Source organism: Neopelma chrysocephalum, unplaced genomic scaffold (assembly GCF_003984885.1).
Source record: "Neopelma chrysocephalum unplaced genomic scaffold, ASM398488v2 Primary Assembly neopelma1_123, whole genome shotgun sequence".
Classification (NCBI taxonomy): Eukaryota; Metazoa; Chordata; class Aves; order Passeriformes; family Pipridae; genus Neopelma; species Neopelma chrysocephalum.
The window spans coordinates 259,759-281,457 of record NW_020897785.1 but is presented as its reverse complement, the minus strand read 5'-3'; the positions used below and the strand labels follow the sequence as shown (position 1 = coordinate 281,457).

Below are 21,699 nucleotides of genomic sequence, written 5' to 3'. Positions count from 1 at the left end.
AGAGGTGGAAAGGACCAATTAAAAGAACACCAAAGAACTGATCCCCAAATACTCAGCCTGAGTTTCCGGCCTGCATAAATCAGAGCTGGTTCACCACAGTCAGGAACAGGGGCCACCACACCCCCCATGGCTTATCTTATCTTGGTGATCTGAAGTGTCTCTCAGGACAGGACCCCCATGGTTTCCCACAGGAGAGAGAACAACTACCCCTGGGCTAATGATCTGAGTGTTTCAGAGACATTTTTCTCTCCTGGCACCTAACTCTGCAAGGTGGAAGATTTAGAGGTGATGAAAGAGGTTTTTTATTAAAAAAAAACAAAACAACTCATAATTAAGCAGAAGATTTGTTGCCACAGGATGCTGTGGGTGGTGAAGGAAGGAGGTGAACACTTGGTGCAAGCATCAGCCTTTGTCTGGGGAGCAGAAGCAGGCAGGGCTGGAACAGAGATAATGAGAAGACAATCCCCACTTCTCACCCCGCTTCCCTCCTCACAGAAAAGCAACAAACCACAAACGTTGCAAAGAAAAGAAGGTGATGGGAGAGAAACTGAACAGCTCTTAGCAAACCCTGTGGCTTAAATCTGTGTGACTCCTGGGAATTAGGAGGAAACAAAACTGGAAAAACAGCCCTACATTTGCCCCAGTGCAATGTTCTGCCTCTTTCCCTGGTGTTGCCTCCACCACAGGATACAAACTGGCACTGGAAGGATCTCCTTGGCAACAAGACGCTTGATTTTGTTTTGTTTGGGTTTTTTTACCTCCCAGTAGCTCCCTGGGTGAATCCTTTCCTCACTGATTTCTCAGTGCACGAGGAGATGCCATGAGCTCACTTGTAGCTGCACCGTGGAGCTGCCCTGACCCCAAATCCATCCTTTACCTCACTCTTTGATAGGATTCATCCTCATCAAGCATTTAGGAAGAAGTTCTTCCCTGTGAGGGTGGTGAGGCTCTGGCACAGGTTGCCCAGAGAAGCTGTGGCTGCTCCATCCCTGGAAGTGTCCAAGGCCAGGCTGGATGGGCCTTGGAGCAACATGGTCTAGTGGAAGGTGTCCCTGTCCATTTTATGATTCTATGATTCTGTGTTTCTATGATTTGGGACACATTCCCCTTTTCTAGATTCTGACAGCATGGATGTGGCCAGAGCATCCCAGTTTGCCTCCAGGCCTAAAAATGAGCTGTTTAATTTATGGGTACAGATGTAGCTCTAGGGGTAGGGAATAAATTATTCTGGGTCTGGTGGCTTATGCATGAAGATGAAGAAGTGAAGGGAGGCGGGAAAATTCCCCTCAAGAGACTCCAGAGGTGGCCCTGATATTTCTACGTGAGACTTTTCCGTTCCTGATGCCTGGGCTACTGCAAGAAGAGTGGGAATCAAAGCAGCCACAGGGTTGCTCTAGGTTGTGTCATAATCCCTCCTCCTCCAAGTAGTTGTAGAATGGTTTGGGTTGGAAAGGAGCTTAAAGATCATCTCATTCCACTCTCCTGCCATGGGCAGGGACACCTTCCGCTAGCCCAGGTTGCTCAAAGCCCCATCCAACCTGCCCTGGAAGACTTCCAGGGATGGGGCAGTCACAGCTTCTCTGGGCAACCTGTGCCAGGGCCTCACCACCCTCACAGGGATGAATTACTTCCCAGTACATAATGTAAATCCCTTCAAACCCAAACTATTCTATGATTCTCTATCTGACACTACAGGGACATCCTGGAGGGCCTTTCCTGATGCTCCCGACCAGTAACTGGACCCCAGCTCAGCTGACTGGAGTCACCTTTGTACCAGTCTCTGAGTGAGTCCCTCTCTCTCTCTCAGCAAATCTCTCTGAAATTATTGGCAGGGTTGTGGCCATTCACCTTCTTCAAAAAACCCCACTATTTCCTCGCAGACCTCGTAGCCTGTGTCCCCAGCAGAGCAATGCTACTCAGCAGGTTTTTCTCCTCCACCTGGCTTACAATGAAAGAAAGTATAATTTTGTTGATATTTTTCCCCGTCTCACAACAAATGCTGTGACCGTGAGTGTTATTGAACTGACCCTGGGTCACTCCTTCTTGTTGGTTCATCAAGTTACGTAAGAAATGTCAACAAATGCTTTCATTGAATGTTTTGAAGAATGTGGAATTAAAAAAGCCACTACTGCCAAAAAAAAAAGAGTTTAAAAGAGAATTATTGAGGCCATTGTGGAGAGGGGTGTGAGCTGGAGTTGCTGTTTTCCCTTGCAAACCAGCTTTACACTTTCTGTCCAGTTCTTGCTTTCCCTGTCTCCTGAGGAAGTTGCCTTGATTTCATGTAAGCTGGAAGACAAAGCTTTATTTCCAGGAAATAAAGATGAGGAACAAAGCCTGGCAGTGGTTGACTAAAGACATGTAGATGTGACACTTGGGGACATGGTTTAATGCTGGGCTTGGCAGTGCTGGAGGAACATTGGACTTGATGGTTTTAGAGGGCTTTTCCAACCTGAACGATTCCATGACTCTATGAAAGGATAACCTGTGCTTCTTGGGAGTCTGTCTTGTCTTCCCAAGGGCTTGGAAGTTTCTTACACCGTGACAGGTTCTGTGGAGGCAGGTCCATGGGGTGACAAGTGAGAATAGGGTAGAGCACAAAAAGTGGGCTACTCTGCAGGGTATAGTTTCTCTCTTCCCACTCATCACTTGGCTTGAGATGCAAATATCCTGTCCTGCATCCATGGAATTGTCCTATTAAGTCCTGCTTTGTTCAAACCCACCCAGGATATCAGCAGAATTTCATCCAGAACCCAGAAATCCTCATTCTTCTTCCCTTTCCCAGAGGCTCTGCACGAACACTAAAATCATTCTATCCATCCCATGCTGAGGACCGAACAATCGCCAGAGATTATGAATGATGCCTCTTTAAAAGGAGCAGTGTCAGGTCAGCAGAGCTCCACAAAGCTTCCTGGAAATGAATAATGGGATTACAGGGGTCACATCACGGGAAACCGTGGGTTTTTGGTTTACACAGTTCAGCCACAGGGCCAGTCACCACACGGTGACTCAACGCACCAGTTCATCCATGTGGGACAACACGACCCCACACACTCTGCACAGTGTCCTGCAGAAACCCACGGGGAGCATCCAGCAGAAAGCAGACATTTTGCTTCCTTCCAGTCTCTCATGCCAAGGGCAGGAACAGCCTTAGGTTTGTCTTGCTCATAAAAAACAGCTTCTTAACAAATTATGCCTATTTTTGCAGCTCCAGCTGCTGGTGGGATGGACAGGATGCTGGTTTGAACTTCCCCAGGTGGGAGAGGGAACCAAACTCAGAACCTTCCTGGCACAGAAACAACCGCCAGGCTGAAATGCAAAGCTGGACCACAGGATGTTATGAACCCAGGAAGGGTTTTCTGTTTGGATTGAGCCTCAGAGTCTCCCAGGGCTGTTTAATATGGGGAGGAAGAGAAAACTTTGTATGCCCCCTTGCCTGTTTTCCAGCCCAAATAGCTATGAGGACCTGCCTTCAATTTTGCCTTACTCATATGGTTACAGAAAGGAAGACCATTAATCTTCCCATTTCCAGTGGTTCATTTTCTCCCTGCGTTGCTATGGGGGGATGTTTCAGCAGCAAGCACCTCGTGGCATTGAGATGTGGAGCTCCTTGTGACCTCTTCCCAAAAGAGAAAAGCCCTCTGGATGCAGCCCCAGCCTGTGGTCCATGAAGCTCAGGGTGATGGTCTGTGGAGAAGCAGCTGCTCCCATGGGTCCAGCCCTTTTCATTTCCAAAGGATCAAAAGAAACTGAAATCTAAACTGGTGCTTTCCTGGGAGCAGCCACTTGGATTCAAGTACAGAGAAGCACAGGCCAGTTATTAGATCCTTGCCAAACACTTCTGAGAAGTCCAGATTGCCTGTGTTTTGGTTTGAGGCTTCTTCAAAGGTGCTCAGATGCCACTCTGTCGTGGATAATTTCAGATGCTCACGCCCTTGTGGTGCAACCCACAGCCCCAAGTGAGGTATCCCAGCTCCTTCTGCAGTGCCTGGGAGTCACACACCCTCAAAGCCCAGGAGACCTTTGCCAGCTGGCACACGCAGAACCTGTCATGGGTCCCAAATCTCACTCTTCTTCAGTGTTGTTTACTCTGTGTTGGCTCCCTCAGAATTAATCTTCATAATACCTTTCCTGAGGGAGGTAATTACCTCTGGATTTTGTTAAATTAAGGGGTGTTAAAATGCATTCAGCACTGGGAATTTCCCCATTGCCAGGGGAAAAGCCTGGAAGTTCAGCATCTGAGAGGGACATCTCAGTGGGGTTACATGTAAGTTTGCACAGGAGAATTTCACATGATTTCTCAGAGCTGCAGTTACATCTCTGTTGTGCACATAAATCAAAGCCACCCCACAAAACTCACTCTCTCTCCCAAACAGGGTGGTTGGGCCCAAGTTGGCCCCTTGGGGATGGTCCTGTTCCAGGATAACTCCCAAACTCTTCCCTGGTTTCAGCAATTTAACAATAGAGGTCACTGAATCATAGAAGGGTTTGGGTTGGAAGGGACATTATAGACCGTCTCATTCCAACCTTCTGCCCTGAGCAGGGACACCTTCCACTATCCCAGGTTGCTCCAAGCCCCATACAACCTGGTTTTGAACACTTCCAGGGATGGGGCAGCCACAGTTTCTCTGGGCAACCTGTGCCAGGGCCTCACCACCCTCATAGCCAAGAATTCCTTCTCAGCATCCCATGCCCTGCCCTACTTCAGTTTAAGGCCAGCACTGATTTAATAATAATTGGCCAACTGTTTTTCCACCAAGAGCATCAGATATTCGTGTCCCTTTTTGAGTCTTTCCAGCATTCTGTCTCACACACCTCAGATTTCAGTGCCAAACTGGCGAATTTGAGACAGGAAACTCATTTTCCTGCTGGGACAAAGTTAGAAGTGTTCTAAGATGTTCCTGTTCACAGGTTTGTTCTTTAGCCATATTTAAGAGGGAAAGGATTTTGAGTGCTTAATTTTATAACATGCAAAGCCTGACAAATTTCAAAGAGGAAAGTACAGTCTGACCCCTCAGGTCCTCGAGTCTGTCACCATTCCCCTGCTGGTAATGGCTTTGCTCTCAGTACTGAGGAAGAACAGCCACACTTGACAGGCCAAAGGCAAACACAAGGGCAAAAAAAGAGGCAGGAGGAGCTGGGGAGGGAAGTGCTGCAACCCTGGGGCTGTTCAGCACACTCTGAGAGCTGCAATTTGCTCCCACACCTCCACAGAGCCTCTCAGCACAACAAGAAGAGCAGTCTGCATGTCTGGATAAATCAGCTTCCCCGAGAAAGATTCTCAGCAGGTCCCAGCTGACGTGGCTGGATGGGGCTCCGTGGGCATATGTCAGTCCTACAAACCTGGGCCAGGGCCTGACGTGCAGGATCAGGGACTGGGACAGGCCATGTGAGGCGAAACACCAGGAAAAGCAGGTGGACAGTAAGACCTTGGATTTGTCCTTTGCTTCAATTCCGAATGCCTGAACCTGGCTGAAGCCAAACCAGAGCAGGCTCTGGAAACACAGAGGCAAATTCCTCTTCCAGTGTTAGATGATGCCTTTTGTGTGGATTGGGAGTAACAAGAGATCGGGCACAAGGAAATGGCCTCAAGCTGTGCCACGGGAGGTTTACATTGGGTATCAGGAAAAATTTCATGAAAAATTTCTTCACCAGAAGAGTTGTCCATCCCTGGCACAGCTGCCCAGGGCAGAGGTGGAGTCCCCATCCCTGGAGGGATTTAAAAGCTGTGTGGATGTGGCACCTGGGGACATGGGTCAGTGGTGGTCTTGGCAGCGCTGGAGGAATGGTTGGATTGGATGATCTTAGAGGGCTTTTCCAGCCTTAATGATTCTGTGATTCTGGTGCTTCAGATTTAACAGATAGTACGAATTTTAAAGCTGAGGACTCCTGGTCTATCAATTCAGCAGGCAACTCATCCATGTCATGGCCCTTTCTGTAGAACAATGGCCAAGGGCAAATTTGGGTATACATATACTACTAAAATCACTTTCCTGCCTTCTACTGCTTTTGGCTGGGATTGAGTTAAATCCAAAACTGGGTGGTCCCATACCAGTTGCCTGTTGGGAACAGTCTCCAGCATGTGCAGACTCCTGAAGCTCAAACTGCTTGGCAGGACGCTCCCTGGCACATGCCAAAACCATGCTGGGGCAATGCTGCTGAAATAACCCAGCCTGAACATGCTGTAGTTGTGCTGAGGGTTGTGGGTGATGGGGCTGCACACCCTCCATCATTGCATTTCCTTCAGTAAGGCCATGGGCTGCTGCACTTCCTTCTAGGGTAGGAAGAATCTCCACATTTACCAGTTTTTGCCCTTTCATTGGATGGATGAATCCTACAGACCCTAAATTGATTTCTCATGAAGGATTGTGTAGAGTGGGGGAGAACTCATCCTGAGGCAGAGGCAAATTTCACCTCAAATATGACCACTGGGTCATTTTTGGATCATCTTCAGAAAGATGCCTGAGATAATCAATATTTACTTGAGGCAAGGCTGGGTTGTATGGTGCCCCCAGGACCATGTTCTTGTGTGTTAAATCACACCAGAAGGATTAATTGCCCCCTCAGGGTGACCTTACCCAAGGTGTGGGGTCCTGGTGACTTTCCTGGCAGCCCCAAGCAGAGGGACTGTCTGGTCTTGGCTTCTGGCTTAGAGAAATATGTAAACACAGAGATAACTATGTCACAGAATCATAGAAACATGGAATGGTTTGAGTTGGAAGGGATGTTAAAGGTCATCTCGTTCCACCCCCCTGCCACGGGAAGGGACACCTTCCACTATCCCAGGTTGCTCCAAGCCCCATCCAACCTGGCCTTGGACACTGCCAGGGATCCAGGGGCAGCCACAGCTTCTCTGGGCAACCTGTGCCAGGGCCTCACCACCCTCACAGTCAAGAATTTCTATCCAATATCCAGTTTAACTACTTTCTTTCTGTTTGAAGCCATTTCCCCTTGTCCTGTCACTCCAGGCCCTTGGAAATAGTCTCTCTCCATCTTTCTTGTGGGCTCCCTTCCAGTACTGGAAGGCTGCATTTAGGTCACCCCAAATCCTTCTCCAGGCTGAACAATCCCAACTCTCCCAGGCTTTCCTCATAGATGAGCTGCTCCATCCCTTTGATCATCTTTGTGCCTCCTCTGGACTCGCTCCAGCAGCTCCATATCCTTGTGCTGTTGTTCCCCAAGGCTGGAGGCAGCTCTGCAGGTGGGGTATCATCCAAGAGGGTAGAGGGGCAGAATCCCCACCTCCCCTGCTGCCCACGCTGTGGGATGAGCCCAGGACATGGTTGGGTTCCTGCTATGAAACCTTCCTGATTATTTTACTATCACAACATGGGAATAAACGAAGAAAAATCCCGTCTGTGTTGGGATGTGTGGAAGCTTGTTCTTTTATTTGAAAATAAGCTGGATTTCACCCTTGAAATGTAATGTGAAATTCATCTTTTCATTCCAGCACCCTGGGATGTGATGGCCTGGCTGTGCTTTCACTGCTGGCTGGCAGCTCTTACCCACAACAGTGCCTCCAACACAGCTATTCCAGTGTGTGGTCAGGCAAATCCCTGCTCTCTCTTTTGGGGAAATTGTTCTAAATTACATGAGTCATGTCCAGATCCAGAAAAGACCAGTATAATTAAATGGCAAGAAAATGGAAAGTGAGGAACAATTAGGGTTTGCTTTGTCCTTTTTTCTTCTTTAATTTAAACTTTCAGTTTAAGACAGATGGTGGTTTAGATACCACACCCCAGTCTAAAGGGTAGAATCAGGCTCTGAGATAATTTATACTTCCAATATGGGAAGAAATTGAAAGAAAAACCCAAATCTTTTAAAATCAGGGCTCTGAGAAGGAAAATCTGCTCCTTACTCTTTTTAGGCATCATAAGATTTGGGATTTACATGAAGTGCACTGTGCATTTACGGTGGTATGCAAGGGATGCAAGCACAGACTCAGATTCAGGTCTCTGGAGTTGAGGTTCTCCAGAGCACTGAGTGGTTGTAGGAGATCATCTCAAAGCTCTTCCTAACAGTCCTGGGGTCCTGAAAGCAAGCCACTCACCTTCTGAAAGCCACAACCCTGAGAAACAACTCAACCACCAAACTGCGACATCCAGAACCACCTCTGTAAATAACCCCTCTAGACATCAATCCATCTGGGAGAACGCAACAGAAAGTTGACAAATGAATATAACCTGAAGTAAAAGTTGCAGAGAAATTTTTTAAAGTCGTTACTCGTTGTTGTCAGGAGTTTTTCTCAAAGACTTTCAGTGCTTTTCAAAAGCAAAGTGAACATTTTCACAAGTGTTGACCACAAGTAATGTCCCAGCCCCTGTTGCAAATATTCCTGCTGAGACTCCCAGGCAAAATTCCAACCAGCCAACAGAAACAAGGCCACGTGTCATGAGTCACTTCCATTAATTTGGGCCAAGTAATAAAGATTTTTCATGCTGGTGAGGAGAAGGGAAGGATCACTGAGAAGTGTATTCTTGGTGTCTGGTGGTTCCTACACTTGCAAAGAGGACTGGGACTTTCTCCAGGCCTAAAAGCAGCTGCTCTGATAGGGCCCTGTCCATCTTACTGAGCTCCTGTGGCCTCCAGAAAATGATAGAATCATGGAATATCCTGAGTTGGAGGGGACCCACAGGGATCATTGAGTCCAGCTCCTGGCCCTGCACAGGACAACCCCAAAATCACACCATGTGCCTGAGAGCATTGTCCAGATGCTTCTTGAACTCTATCAGGCTTGGTGCCTCCATGCTTCCTCCTGGGAATTACTCCTAGGCTGTGCTGACTCCCGAGCTGGGTTGGGAACTGCCTGAGTCAGCACTAGTTGGTCCAGGATAAATTTGTGCCAAAGACCATGAGAGCAACGTGACATATAAAAGATGAATTCCAGCCCCCATGTCCTGGCTCTGTGAATCCTCCTAGCACAGGTTCCTGGACAAGACAAAGTATTTTTGTCTTGTCTTTCTCTCTGTGAAACCACTGGTTCATAAGTACCAGAAATAAACAGGGGTCAAGGCTGGGATGGGAGAATGTCCAAAATGTGCTTCTAATGAACCAGAAGACAATGGATGATGAGCCTGGAAGAGTCAGACATAGAAAATTCAATGACTGATTGTTGCCTTTTCACCTGGGGCTGAAGGCAGACAGGAACAAAGAGCTTCCTCATTCTTTTATATTTCTCCCCTCTTGAGAAAGTGTCCTGTCTAACAGGGAACAGGAAATCACTTACCAGTTCCTTCCTGAGCCACGTCAAAGCTTCGTCGATGCTCTCAAAGCCGCCTATTCTCCCTGAGGAAAGAGTCCCCTTGTCCTGGGCAGGGCTCCCATTGAGATGCAGCTGCACCTTCCTCAAGGGGACAGTCTCCCCCGTGGTCTTTTTGGCCTCAGTTCCCTCCTCCTCCCCCTCTCCTGCTGGCTGGGGGCTCTTCCATGCCTGCTCCTCCAGCTTCGCCTTCCACTCCAAGTAGGAAGGGCGCCTGGTCTCCAGCCTCAGCTTCTCTGTCAATGCCTTGAGGGTCCTCAGGTGGTCATCAGGAGGAGGAACACCACCAGGGCCAGCATCCTTGCTGTCCAGAGCCTCCTCTATTTGGATTTTGGGTACAGACATCCTCGCTGGGAGTCACAAGGCATATGGGTGGGTTGGAAAGGATCAGGGACGGGGATGGGAAACGCTCAAGGTTTGACCGGGTGTCACAGGGTGCCAAACACAGCTCCTCCTCCTGCTCAAGGACCACATCAACATGGGATGAACACCTGGAAGAAAAACAGAGGATTGGTTACCAGTTTGAGAAGGAAAAGGGAGTGAGGAAAGAGAGGCAGATCTTGCTGTAGCAGAGGGAGAGAGGGTTTTGGGAGAGGCACTGTGCCAAGGTGCTGCTGGGGAGTGTTACCTCACCTCAGCTATCTGACTGCTTTTGGGGCAGGAACAGACAGGCTCTGGCTTTTAGCAAAGCTCTGGTTACCTACATCTCCAGTCAAGGGGCCATGAAAGGGTTGTCAAGGGGACCAGGGCACATTCCCAGACCCCTCTGGGTCTGTACCACACAACCCAACATCCTCTGGAGAAAGCAGTGGATGTTGGCATGTCTGTGCACAGGATTTTGCTGATTTTCTGGCTGGCAAACCTACATCTTCCCACTTGGGCAAATTGGGTCCAGGCAAAGTAAGACAATCTGAAAGAGCAGAAGTTTAGATTAGATATTAGGAAGAAATTCTTCTCTGGGAGGGTGGTGAGGCACTGAGGCACAGGTTGCCCAGAGAAGTTGTGGCTGCCCCATCCCTGGACGTGTTCCAGGCCAGGTTGGATGGGGCTTGGAGCAACCTGGGATAGTGGAAGGTGTCCCTGCCCGTGGCAAGGGGGTGGAATGAGATGGTCTTTAATGTCCCTTCCAACCCAAACTATTCCAGGATTTTAAGAACCCAAATGTCTCTCCTGAGAATTTTAGTCAAAAGGAGAACTGGCAAAAGGAACTTATTCTTTTTTCTACCCTCAGTTTTACAGATTTATGTTTAGGTCTGGGTTTGTTAAAGATGCCAATCTGCAGCCACAGCATTCATCTCCCTCCTGACCTGCAGGCTCCAATCAGGAGCGTTATCCCAGCCAGGAGTGGGAGTAAGTGGGGTGCCTGTGCTCATGGAGACTTGCACTTGTGGTTTCCATCACTGGCCATGTCCAATGTGCCTACTGGGAGTGGTGTCTCGAAAACACCCCAGTGGGAGACTAGCATAGAGGAGCCAGGAGCTTCCTCTCCACTTTTCCTCCTCATATATGGACTCAGAGAAGCTGTGCCCAAAGCCAGTCTATCTGGAGGGACCTGGAGGGACACAGGACTTAACAACTCTGCAAGAGTTAAGCTCAGGCAGCTTCCACCTCCATTTGCCAGCAGGATCAGATAAGGGACTTTCTCAAGGTTGTATGCTCATCTAAAGCTGAGCTAGGAATAGATCCAGAGCTCTCCTTTACACCTCAAACACAAAACAAAATACTTTTTTGCCTGCCTGGTAAGATGCCCAGGAAAACCAGGATATAGGCAGCTTTCTAGAGTTACTCAGCCATTCTTTCCACTGCTATTTCCACAATGACATGTGTAACTCTGAAAGTCAGACCATAATTACACATCCCCAACCTTTTCAGTTAGAAGATTCAATTTAAAAAAAAAAACAAAAAAACACCAACAGAGAGTAAGATTTATCCCACAATTGTGTGGAGGCACATGAGCTGAACGAGGAGTTGATAATATACACACAGACAGTCTGGGGGTGGAGAATTAGTCATGTTGTGGTCTCATTCCTGCTCCTATTTATGCTAATGAGAGTTTTACGGTGAACAGGAGCACACACAGACACTCTGTCAGGTTGAAGCCAACAGCCCTCATGCCAGGAACAGCAACGATTTTCCTTCTTCCATTGAAAAATAGATTGTAAGGAGGGGAAAACAGTGAGCTGCCCTTGTTGGAGAGGCAGGTCCTGCACCAGCTTCTCCGCAGGGCTGAGAGCACTCAATGAATTTACCTTGCCTCCCGCTCCATTCTACCAAAATCAATAAAGGAAAACACTTAATGACTTTAAAGATCTCACTTCTGAGCTTTTTTTTCTGTCCATTGAGGTGGAGATTGCTAAGGCTGGCCAAAACCAGCAGCCCAACAGTCTGATGCTGTTCCACACTACTGGGCTACTGGATTTGTTAATCCCCAGCAAACATAACATTTTTACAATAAAGCTGAGTTTTCTGAATGCCACAGCTGCAAAGCAAAGCCTCCACAAACTCTTTTGTTCTATGTTTTCAGCATGTGTGGAATCCTCAGGGCAGAAAAGGCCCTTGGTGTTGGAGCCCTGGGTACAGCTCAGTTAACACTCAGATCATTGAACCATGAAAACAGGACAGCAGCTTGGAGCATCCCCTTTGTCACCACCCTGCTGTCATCTCCCCCTCCCTTTCACCACACCTCCCAGCAGCTTTGGAGGAAATTTGGGTTTTCTACTCTAAAAGCAGCATTGATTTAACCCATCCTACACTTTCTCTCCTGTGTAACACGAAACGTCTCTTTCACTCTGTAGGGACCTTCCCCCTAAACAGGCAGCTCTGTTCCCCTGCCTGTCCAAACTCAGAAGTGACAGAAAGGAGCCACCTCTAATTTCCCATCAATATCTTGGACTTGGATCAAAGACCTGCTGTGGAAAAAGAGATCTGAAAGTGGTAATTGTGTGAAAAATGCCTTGCAGTGTGAAGCTGTAACACAAACCCTTTGCTGCCTGAGAGCTACCGAATTCCCAGGAACAAGCCTGCCTTTGGCTCCAATCCACATACTCCCAGTCTCCTGCCCCAGGCTCTGTTTCCCCCTGGGCTGGCCTATGTGAAGTGATTAACCCTTGGTTTGTCTCATTATCACACTTGCCACAGGGTGTTCATGCCATACCTAATTAGGGGTAACAGGAGTTCAGCAGCAAAATGGGGTGAGGGTTTGCTCCCACCTCACTCAGACTCTTTGCTTAGGGGTTCCTCCCTTCCCTTCCGTGAATCCTGAAAGCACAGGACACATCAGCTCACTGAGACAACAAAAAAAATCCCTTTAATTTCTTTCTTGGGATAGATTTCCATTGGAGAAGTCAACTGATCTACCCCAAGCTGTAATGCAAAGACATCAGCAGAAACCCACATCCAGGACAGAGAAATAAGAGGTCTGATAAACTGGAAGTTTTATATGTCTGTACCTTCCTCATCAACCCTCTGTGCCCTGGTCAGATTTGAACATCAGGCATTCAGGAAGCAGCACTGGTTGTTGTGTGCTGGGCACAGGCACAGCCTGTGAAATTCAGGGCTGGAAATGAGGGCACATGGTGCTTCGGAAGGTCACACGCCGGGGAGCCAAGAGGTCCAGGAGAAGAAAGGGAAAAAGGAAGGGAAAAACACTCAGTATGAAAACAGGAGGGAGAAAAGCAGAGTAAATCAAACAATCAGCCAAGGTGTGGGGAGCAAACTATTCTCCCTTCACTATTCCTGGTGGACTGCAGCTTAATGTAACACCACCTTTTATTGCAGAGGAACAGCAGTCATTACAGGAGTCTGTATTAAAGCAATGCTGCTCATCCGGTGTCCGGGAAGACAGAAAAGCCTGAATACGAGACAAAACCCCATCTGAGAGAAGCCCTTTTTCCCACACAGCCCATGGATGACACTTCTGACATGGGGCAAACAGGGCAGAGGTGATGGTTCAGCCTGTTAATGACCTTCAAAAAGCATTTTGGCCCCTTTATGCCTCAGTTTCCCTCTCACTGAGTAGTCAGGTCGTGTAGCTGAGCTTCAAGAAAAAAGCTCTGAGGATTCCCAGAGATGTACAGAATTCACTCCTGGTGTCTTCAGACCTCATCTGGGTGACCATATTTGCACTCCAATCAGGACAGGGACATCCTCTATGACCCATGGAGTTTGGGATGTAGTTCTCCTGATCATTTGCAGGCATTTGCTCTCAAGGTTTGCACACGTGGGCCATGGAGATATTCCCTGATCCTACAAAGGAAACCCCTGGAGCAAATCCTACCTGCCAACATCACCAGTGAGCTCTGCAGGTCCCAGTGGATGAAGAGGACCCTGAGCCTGAAACAGTGGGATGAAGGAATATCAAGCTGGAGCGAGAGGTGGGGGACAGTGCCTGGTGTGCATTCCCCAAGCAGGGACAGCTGTATTTGCTCTCCTTGTTGGCACAGCAACAAGGCAGGGATGGGGTGGGCATGGCTGACTCCCCTGGAGGTCTCTGACCCCCCTGGATGTCTGCAGCAGGTTGGAAGCAGGGCAGAGAGGAGGGGATGCCATAGCAATGGAGAGGGGGTTGCCATAGCAATGGAGTAAGGGAGGACTCTGGCTGCTCAGGGTGGTGGATGGAGGCTCCCGAGCATCCTCAGGGCAGGGGAGACACAGAGGCCTCAGGAATCAGGTGAGGGAAGGACAGACCCATCTCAGTCAACACTGCAGCTCCCTGGAGCTGGTGATTCCCTTTCAGGGAGGCTCCACATCAATCATTCCTTTCTCCTTGCCAGAATGACCTCACTGAGGAAAGGAGCTGCTGTGCTGTGTGTGAGCTTTGGTCAGCTGGGAGTTTCCTCACCCTGGGGTCTCCCCCCTGCCACAGTCCCCCAGCAGCTGAGGTCCATCCTGCTGCTCTGCACAAGGGTCCTACAAAGATGGAGAGCAAGTTGCTCCCCCGGCCATCCCACAGGCTCAGAAGAGAGCTGGTATCCCTGGGATGTATTATCCGGTGTTTGCCCACTCAATCCCTTCCTGTAGCACCCGAAATCTGCTCCTGCAGGAAACTGATCTGGTTCCCAAATGCCTTTTTCAGCTGTCCCAAAGTGACCTTCAGATTTCCTCCCCACAAAGAATCCAGCAGCATGAAGATCTGTCTGGTTCTGAAGCCGGGACACACTCCAGGGCTGAAATTGGAGCTGTCAGGATCAGATGCTCCCTGCCTGCTCAGGATGGTCAGGACAGGACGGAAGGGGCTCTGCCCATGCAAGGCTGGAGGAGCCATGGCAAAGACTTCAGTGAGTGCCACTGGCCACAGTGGCCATGGAGACCTCCTGGACACATTTATGTGGGCTGTGAGCTTGTCCCTTCCTCCATGGGCAAGATGATGGAACTGGTGCGACCAAGCTGGACAACACAAGCATGGACTGTCTGGTGACTCTGCCTTCAGGCCTCCTTGCTGGGCTGCCCACGTTGGCTGTGTCCCTTCACACACACACAGACCTGACTTCCAGCCTAACACAGGACAAAGGCCCAGTGAGGAGACCAAGATTCTGTGCCCAGATTGATCCAGAATGCAATGATCATGGAAAGGTGATCACAGAACAGTGGGCTCAGATAAGGGTACAGCACCTACCTGAATGGCATCCTGGATACACCTGGATATTCCTGTTTGCCTACTGCCAGGAACAACCCCCCTGAAGACCTTCCAGACAGTTTGGATGCTCCTTCAGCCCTTTGGATATGCATGTGGCATTCACAGATATATGGGGAAAGAGGAAAAAAGAGGGGCTTTCCATTCATGTATGACCTGGAGCAGGATGAGGGCTTGCCCCAGAACATCCTTCTGCCCAAATGGCCTCCAGAAAGGCCCCTAAACACTGCAAGGAAGGGAGGAGGGCAGAGCAGGGGAGGCTACAGAAAACCCATCAGCCTTACAAGAGGAGTGAAACAAGAAATCAGAGATGGCTGCCCCATCCCTGGAAGTGTCCAAAGCCAGGTTGGACAGGGCTTGGAGCAACCTGGGATAGTGGAAGGTGCTCCTGCCCATGGCAGGGGGTTGGAACGAGGTGAGCTCTAAAATCCCTTCCAATCCAAACCATTCTGTGATTCTCCAAGATTAGAGGGGACCAGTTTGCACTCCCTGCCCTAAGGCACTTCTCCTTGGCTTATTTCCAGCATCACTAGTAGAGTCAGAACCTGTTTCAATAAACACATCTGTACCTTCCTGCCCGACTACATCCCATCCCTCCTGTGTCCCCTGCACAAAATCCAGCAGGCTCCTTGCGAGGAAGCAGCACTGAGATTGCTGCCTGATTCAGATGGACCCCTGCAGCTCCATTTTCAGACCAGCTCAACTCCCCTTGATCAGCAGGAGCTCTGTGGAAATCCTGCATGAAGAAATATTTGGCATTCCAGCAAACCAGTCTTCCAGCGAGTGGGAAGTATTTGCAAACTGGGAAGCTGGACGGGGTCAGTGCTCTCAACCCATCATCCCAAACCATGTATGATTCTTCTTAGGAGGAATGGGATTAAGCAGAACATCAAAGGCAAGTTTACAGGCTTTTGGTGAAGTCACCACGTCGACCCTCGTCATCTTCTGGTGAAATCTGTTGAGGCAAAGGGAGCCACGGATTATGGGCAAAGGTTGCTTCTCTGCACACTGCCCCAGGCTCCTTGCAGGTTTTTGGATTTAATCTTGGAGGTGGCATGCCTAACCTATTCCCAGGGATGCCCCCAAAGGACTTGTGGCTTGGCACAGCCAGTTATTCCCTTATTTTCCCTGCTGCCACCCCAAGCACAGCTGCGTTTCAGTGAGGAGAGGAGGGGACCTCTGTGCCCGTGAGACCAGGGTAATGAAAAGGGCTGGGATTCCTTGGGAACGAGCCAGGGCAGGCTGAGAAATGCTCTCTTCCCAGGAGACCAGCACAGGGAGTTATTTTTTCCCTAAATGCAGCGTGGAAGGGTGTGTTTTCAGTGAAAAAAAAAACCCCACCAACCTTTTTTTGGCTTTGCTGAGCTTCGTCTGCCCGGCACTGAGCTCACCCCCTACAGAGACAAGCCCCAGGGCCAGTTCCCATCCGAGACCCCAGGCTCCAAGTTAACGGGATCAGGGGAGCGGGGTCAGCCCCCTGGCGACCCCCTAATCCCCTTTACATGCCCCCTGTCCCATCCAATTACCCGCCTTGGCAGCTTCCTGAGCCACGATCAGACAATCTCTGTCCTTAGACCTGTCTTCTCCCAGTGCTGAGCTGGGTATTTAATACCATTTAAGATGAACTGGTTGCAAACAGACCCCCCTCCCCTCTCCGCAGAATCTGAGGCTGCTTATTTTTATTTTGGGGTTTTTTTTGTTGTGTTTGTTGGGGTTTTTTTCCCCTGCAGTGTCTCTGCTACATCTTGCAAACACCTAATGGCTACGGGGCTGTTGCAAGCCCAGAGCCCAGGAGAAGCTGGATTCCTCCCGTTCTCCTTTATTTTTGTGTTGTATGGATGCTCCCACGAAGGATGGGAGGGATCTGTAATGGGCATTTGAAAGCAGAGGAGACCTGAGATGCAAATAACAGCAACTGCTCCCGTATGCTGAAATGATGGCTGGCACAGAGGAAACCCACAGCAGCCAGAACAGGCTTGTTCCCGCTGGAAAGTGGGGAATTCCTGGGATACAGGGGATGAGCAGACAAAGCCAAAGGAATCAGCTGGACACGGGTCCTCGCTGGAAGCAAGGAACTTGCTTTTCATCCATTTCACCCCCCTCCACTGAGGACCCTGATGCAGGAAAGCTCCGAAGGGTGCAGCAGTATGGAATAACACAGGGAGCATCACAGGAAAACAGGGAGGGGTGTCCGTAGAGAGGGAGAGGTGACAGCCTGCACGGACCGGGGAGGGTCCACGCTGTAGGATCGGGATGGTGTGGGTGCCTGGGTGAACACCACACCAGGGAATTTTGGCTGGGCTTGCACAAACGCTCGCGCTGGGAGGGGTGTGGGCTGCTGCTATTATTTTAGCAATTAGCCCCAAGCTGTTAGAAAGGGCTCTGAAGAAGTTCTGGCTGGTTTGTTTTGTTGGATTTTTTTCTCCCCCTCGGTGTAAACCTGAGCTGCAAGGGCCAGACCTGAGCAGGTGGAAACCTGCTCTGCTCAGCACACAGTGCTTGCTTCAAAAATCCAAGGTAGCTACGCCCTGCGAGGCCACCGCGCTCATCCCACCATGTCTGCACTGCACAACCCCCCGAGCCTTCCCAGGGCTCCTGCAAATCCCAGGGAGGGGGCAGAGGGAGCAACAGGTGATCGTCCCGAAACCTGGCCAGGCTCTTCCCTCTTACACCTCATCCAGTGTAGAAAAATCCTCCTGGAAGGGGTGAGTAGCCCCACACCACTCCCAGCTGAGAGCAAAATCCACAAATCTCCTCGGAAAGAAGGACTGAATCCCAGCCTGTCCCAGTCAATGGGGAGCAGCCGTGCTGGCCATCTCCAGGGAATCTCGGCAGGCAGGAGATGGTGGCTGGGGGGGACATACTGCAAGCTCCCAGCCCTACCACATCACTGCCAGCACGATAGACTCCAGCGCTGAACTTCACGGTGGGGTCTCCATCGCCCCCCTCCCCCGGGACCTGCTCCCTGCTGCTGCCCCTTTCCGTGGGGCTCAAACAGCCAGGGCATCTCCTCCAGCCCCGGGCATCTCTCCCACAGCCCCCGTCCCGAGGGCAGGGGCTGTCCCTGGGCTGGCTGTGTCCCCCCACCACGGCCAAGCCAACACGAGCAACAAACTTACCGGGGCCGGGCTCAGAGGGAGGATCGCATGGACATCTTGGCTCCCTCCTTCCACCTCGGGGGTCCAACTTGGGGTTTGCAGAGCGGTGTCACCGGTGCCTCCAGGAGTCTGTCTCATCCTCCTCTCTGTCTCGCTTCAGAAATCCGTGTGTGCTGTGGTTGGTGGTTGTTTTTTTTTTTTTCAAATTTAAGGGACTTTTTTTTTTTTTCCAGCGGTTGCGTCAGGCCTGTTGCCTGGAGACAGGCGAGCTATTCCAGTTTGAGCTTTTCAGTCCAGATTTCCTCTCTCTCTCTCTTTCATTCATACCACCGAGCCCTGAACCTACCTCCCACCAAGCAATAACCCTGGAGAGACCTGAAAGGGAGGAGCTGCACAGCCTGGGTCCTAAACATCCTCCGGTACCCAGGCGAGGGAGGAGGAGCAGCGATGCCTTGGGCGTGGGTAACAGGGATGAAGTGGTCCAGCGGAGAGCAGGGATCCTCAAGGCTTGCAGGAGATGCCCGGAGAGCTGATGCGCTCCCAAAGGAGTCTGTGGCTCTTCCCGACACCAACCAGGCTGGTGTCCCCACGCTGTTCCTATTTCACACCACGGATATCAGCCTTTCAAGGAGCTTGGGGTCCTCTGGCACTCGGGATAACGTTTTCCAGATGCCACAGCTTGCCCGGGGTCAGTGCGTGTGTGGAGGGGAGTTTTGCAAGGACACATCAGCATCTCTGGGAAGCCCTGGGGTGGTACCTCGGGGCACTGTGGTTAGTACCAACTCACTAGCACCATCCATCCCTGGGCAGAAACCAACTTGGAAACCAGCTTTTTCCTGAATTTTGTACTGGGAAAGCGCCTGTTGCTTCCACGGCTGCCCCAGTGGGACTGGAAACCATTTTAGCTGCTTTCAAGGAGGGACTGATAGAGGCAGTGTGCCCTGGCTACTGGCTGAGCTGGGGCCAGAAGCAAAGGCAGGGGACAGAGGGGGTTTCCTTCCTTCACCAGAAGCTGAATTTTAACCCCTCAAAACCTGGGGACAGCTCTCAAAATCATCCCACACATCTGTCCCCACATTCAGCTACTGTACATCTGGTGGCTCAGAGCCACTGGTGGTGTTTACAAACCTGATGGTGCAAAGTGCTAAGTGTTGGCCATTGACCCTCATCCATCCAGGCCCCTTCCCACATTTCCACACTCAGCTTTTGTGAGAGAAAACCCTTTCACAGCCTTTTTTTTGTTGTTGTTTTTCCACCCTTCCCTTGTGCTTTAACCTTCCTCCTCTCCCCACGGGCAACTGGGAGAGATTTACAGCCCTTTCCTGAGCTCTGCATGGAAGGGCTGGGATTTCCCACCTCCCTTCAAATGCCAGCCATGCTGAGGATACCCCAAAACCCCCCAGTAATTTAGAGGCTGTGCTTTTACAGCACCAACCACATGAGAGCGGGTGCCCTAGGTGCAGCAATGCAGATTCAAAGCGTGAAGAGCAGCACTTTCACATTTCTGATGAAAATGCAATTTTAAAACACTTTTAAATTTTTTTTTTTGCTTTGCCAGCACCCTTTTTTGTCAGATTTCAGATCTGCATATGCAAACTCAGCCTGGTGATAGCTCTGGCTGTGCTGCAGGCAGGCACCTGACTGCTGATGATGATGGAGAGGAACCAGGGAGATGGAAGAGCTGTTCCTTTCATGCTGGAACCACCTGACACAGACCTGCAGCTGCACTGAAGCTCTGAGCAGCAAAGAAAATCACAGGATCACACCATGGGTCAGGTTGGAAGGCACCACAGTGGCTCACCTGGTCCCACCTCCCTGTTCAAGCAGGATCATCCCAGAGCACATGGCACAGGATTGTGTCCAGATGGTTCTGGAATATCTCCAGTGAGGGAGACTCCACACCCTCCTTGGAAAACCTGTTCCAATGCTCAGTCACTGCACAGGAAAGAAGTTCTTCCTCGTGTTCAGGTGGAACTTCCTGGGAACCAGTTTCTGCCTGCGGCCTCTTGTGCCATTGCTGGGCACCCCTGAGCAGAGCCTGGTCCATCAAACAGATGCTGGTTGAACATTTCCTACAATATCTCACCCCAAACAAAACTGGGTCTGTGACAAGGAACCAAAAAGCGCCAGGGAACAGGCAGGGGCGCAGGAACCTGGTGAAACACAGCACCTGGTCTGGTTCTGAAGTAGTTCCAGGACATGGCTCAGGAATGAGCAAGACTGGGGCCCCTTCCTGACAAACAAGTGGGATTCAGTCACCCAGATTTGATAGCCAAGAGTGTTTAATCACACAGACGTGGCCAGACAGGGTCAGTTGGCCTCAGGGCCAGAGACCAGACCTAGCATGGGTTAGTTTACTGGCAGAGGTGTCACTCCCGAGGCTTGACGTCTGTCTCCTCTCAGGAACAGACCACACACTGTGACACCCTCCCTCTTCTGTAAATGTTTATTTTTAATTTAGTTGTGTAATGGATTTCAAACGAGCTGCCATAAGACATCAGTGAAAGGCTGCAGCCAGGTCCCTCTGAAGTCTCTCTGCGGGTTTTGAATGTTTTCTGACCTGAATTTATCTTGGTTAAGTTGTATTCATCCAAAAAACCTCTGGTGGGGAGCTGCTGAAGAGCAGTGATGCTCCCACTGACGAGGCTCTAACCCCAACCACCTGCAGTGGGCACCTGAGATTAGGTGTGATGAGTCAAAATGAACCTGTGCAACACCAGCACTGTGCAGAGCTATGGCTCAGAATTGTTTTCTTTTCCTCAGATGCAGGGAGGCCTTTTGGTTGTAGTCAAAGCTCCAGAAGCTGCCACTTCCCAGAGCTACATCCCTGGGCACAGCACCTTTTCCAGTGGACTGCCGAATCTTTGGGAACCCAGGGATCCAAGCTGAGATGTGGTTTTCCAAAGCCCAAGCTGGGAATTGCTTTTTGTAGTGGTAATTCATAGAATTCTAGAATGGCTTGGGTTGGGAGGGACTGTAAATCTCATCCAGTTCCAACCCCCCTGCCATGGGCAGGGACACCTTCCACTAGACCAGGTTGCTTAATCCCTGTCCAACCTGGCCTTGAACACTTCCAGGGATGGGGCATCCAGACTTTCTTGGGAATCCCTGTGCCAATCTGACCACCACAAATGCTGTAAGGTGCCCTGTAGCTCCCTAAATCTCATGTGCTGGTAGAATCTTGCAGGAGCATTGATGGTTTCTTCTCAGTTGGTCCCCAAATAAACGCATTTTCCCTAAAGCAAAGTCCCCTGAAGAAAAGTCCCCAAAGCAAAACCTTCCAGTACCTGAAGAGAGCTCACGGGAAAGATGGGACAAAACTCTTTAAAAGGGCCTGGAGTTACAGGAGAAGGGGGAGTGGGTTCAAATTTAAAGAGAGTAGGCATAGATTAGATATTAGGAAAAAATTCCTCTCTGTGAGGGTGGGGAGGCCCTGGCACAGGTTGTCCATAGAAACTGTGGCTGCCCCATCCCTGGAGGGTTGGGGCCAGGTTGGATGGGGCTTGGAGCAACCTGGGATAGTAGAAGGTGTCCCTGCCCATGGCAGGGGGTTGGAACAGGATGATCTTCAAGGTCTTCTTCCAACCCAAACCATTCTATGATTCCCTGGGGTTCAGCCTGCCGAGGTTGGGATGGGAAGAGGAGGCTGTGGTGCTTCAAAGTATCACCATCCTATCCTAGCCAGGTGCAGCTTCCACTCCCTCCGCAGGGTC

At 50.2% G+C, this 21,699-nt stretch overlaps 1 protein-coding gene across 3 annotated transcripts in view; it reads right to left on the bottom strand.

The window, feature by feature from the left end:
* The window catches only part of FAM167A (family with sequence similarity 167 member A), a 50,353-nt gene extending 31,977 nt beyond the window's left edge, over positions 1 to 18,376 (bottom strand). For all 3 annotated transcript variants that reach the window (XR_003536584.1, XR_003536583.1, XM_027697826.1), the window contains exons 1-2: positions 18,008 to 18,376; positions 9,224 to 9,747 (exon numbers count right to left, since the gene is read on the bottom strand). Coding sequence is in view for 1 of the 3 variants with exons in the window: in XM_027697826.1 (XP_027553627.1) it covers positions 9,224 to 9,601 (378 nt within the window). In the remaining 2 variants the exon portion in view is untranslated. The remainder of the gene's footprint in view (positions 1 to 9,223; positions 9,748 to 18,007) is intronic.
* Between the last annotated feature and the right edge of the window lie 3,323 nt (positions 18,377 to 21,699).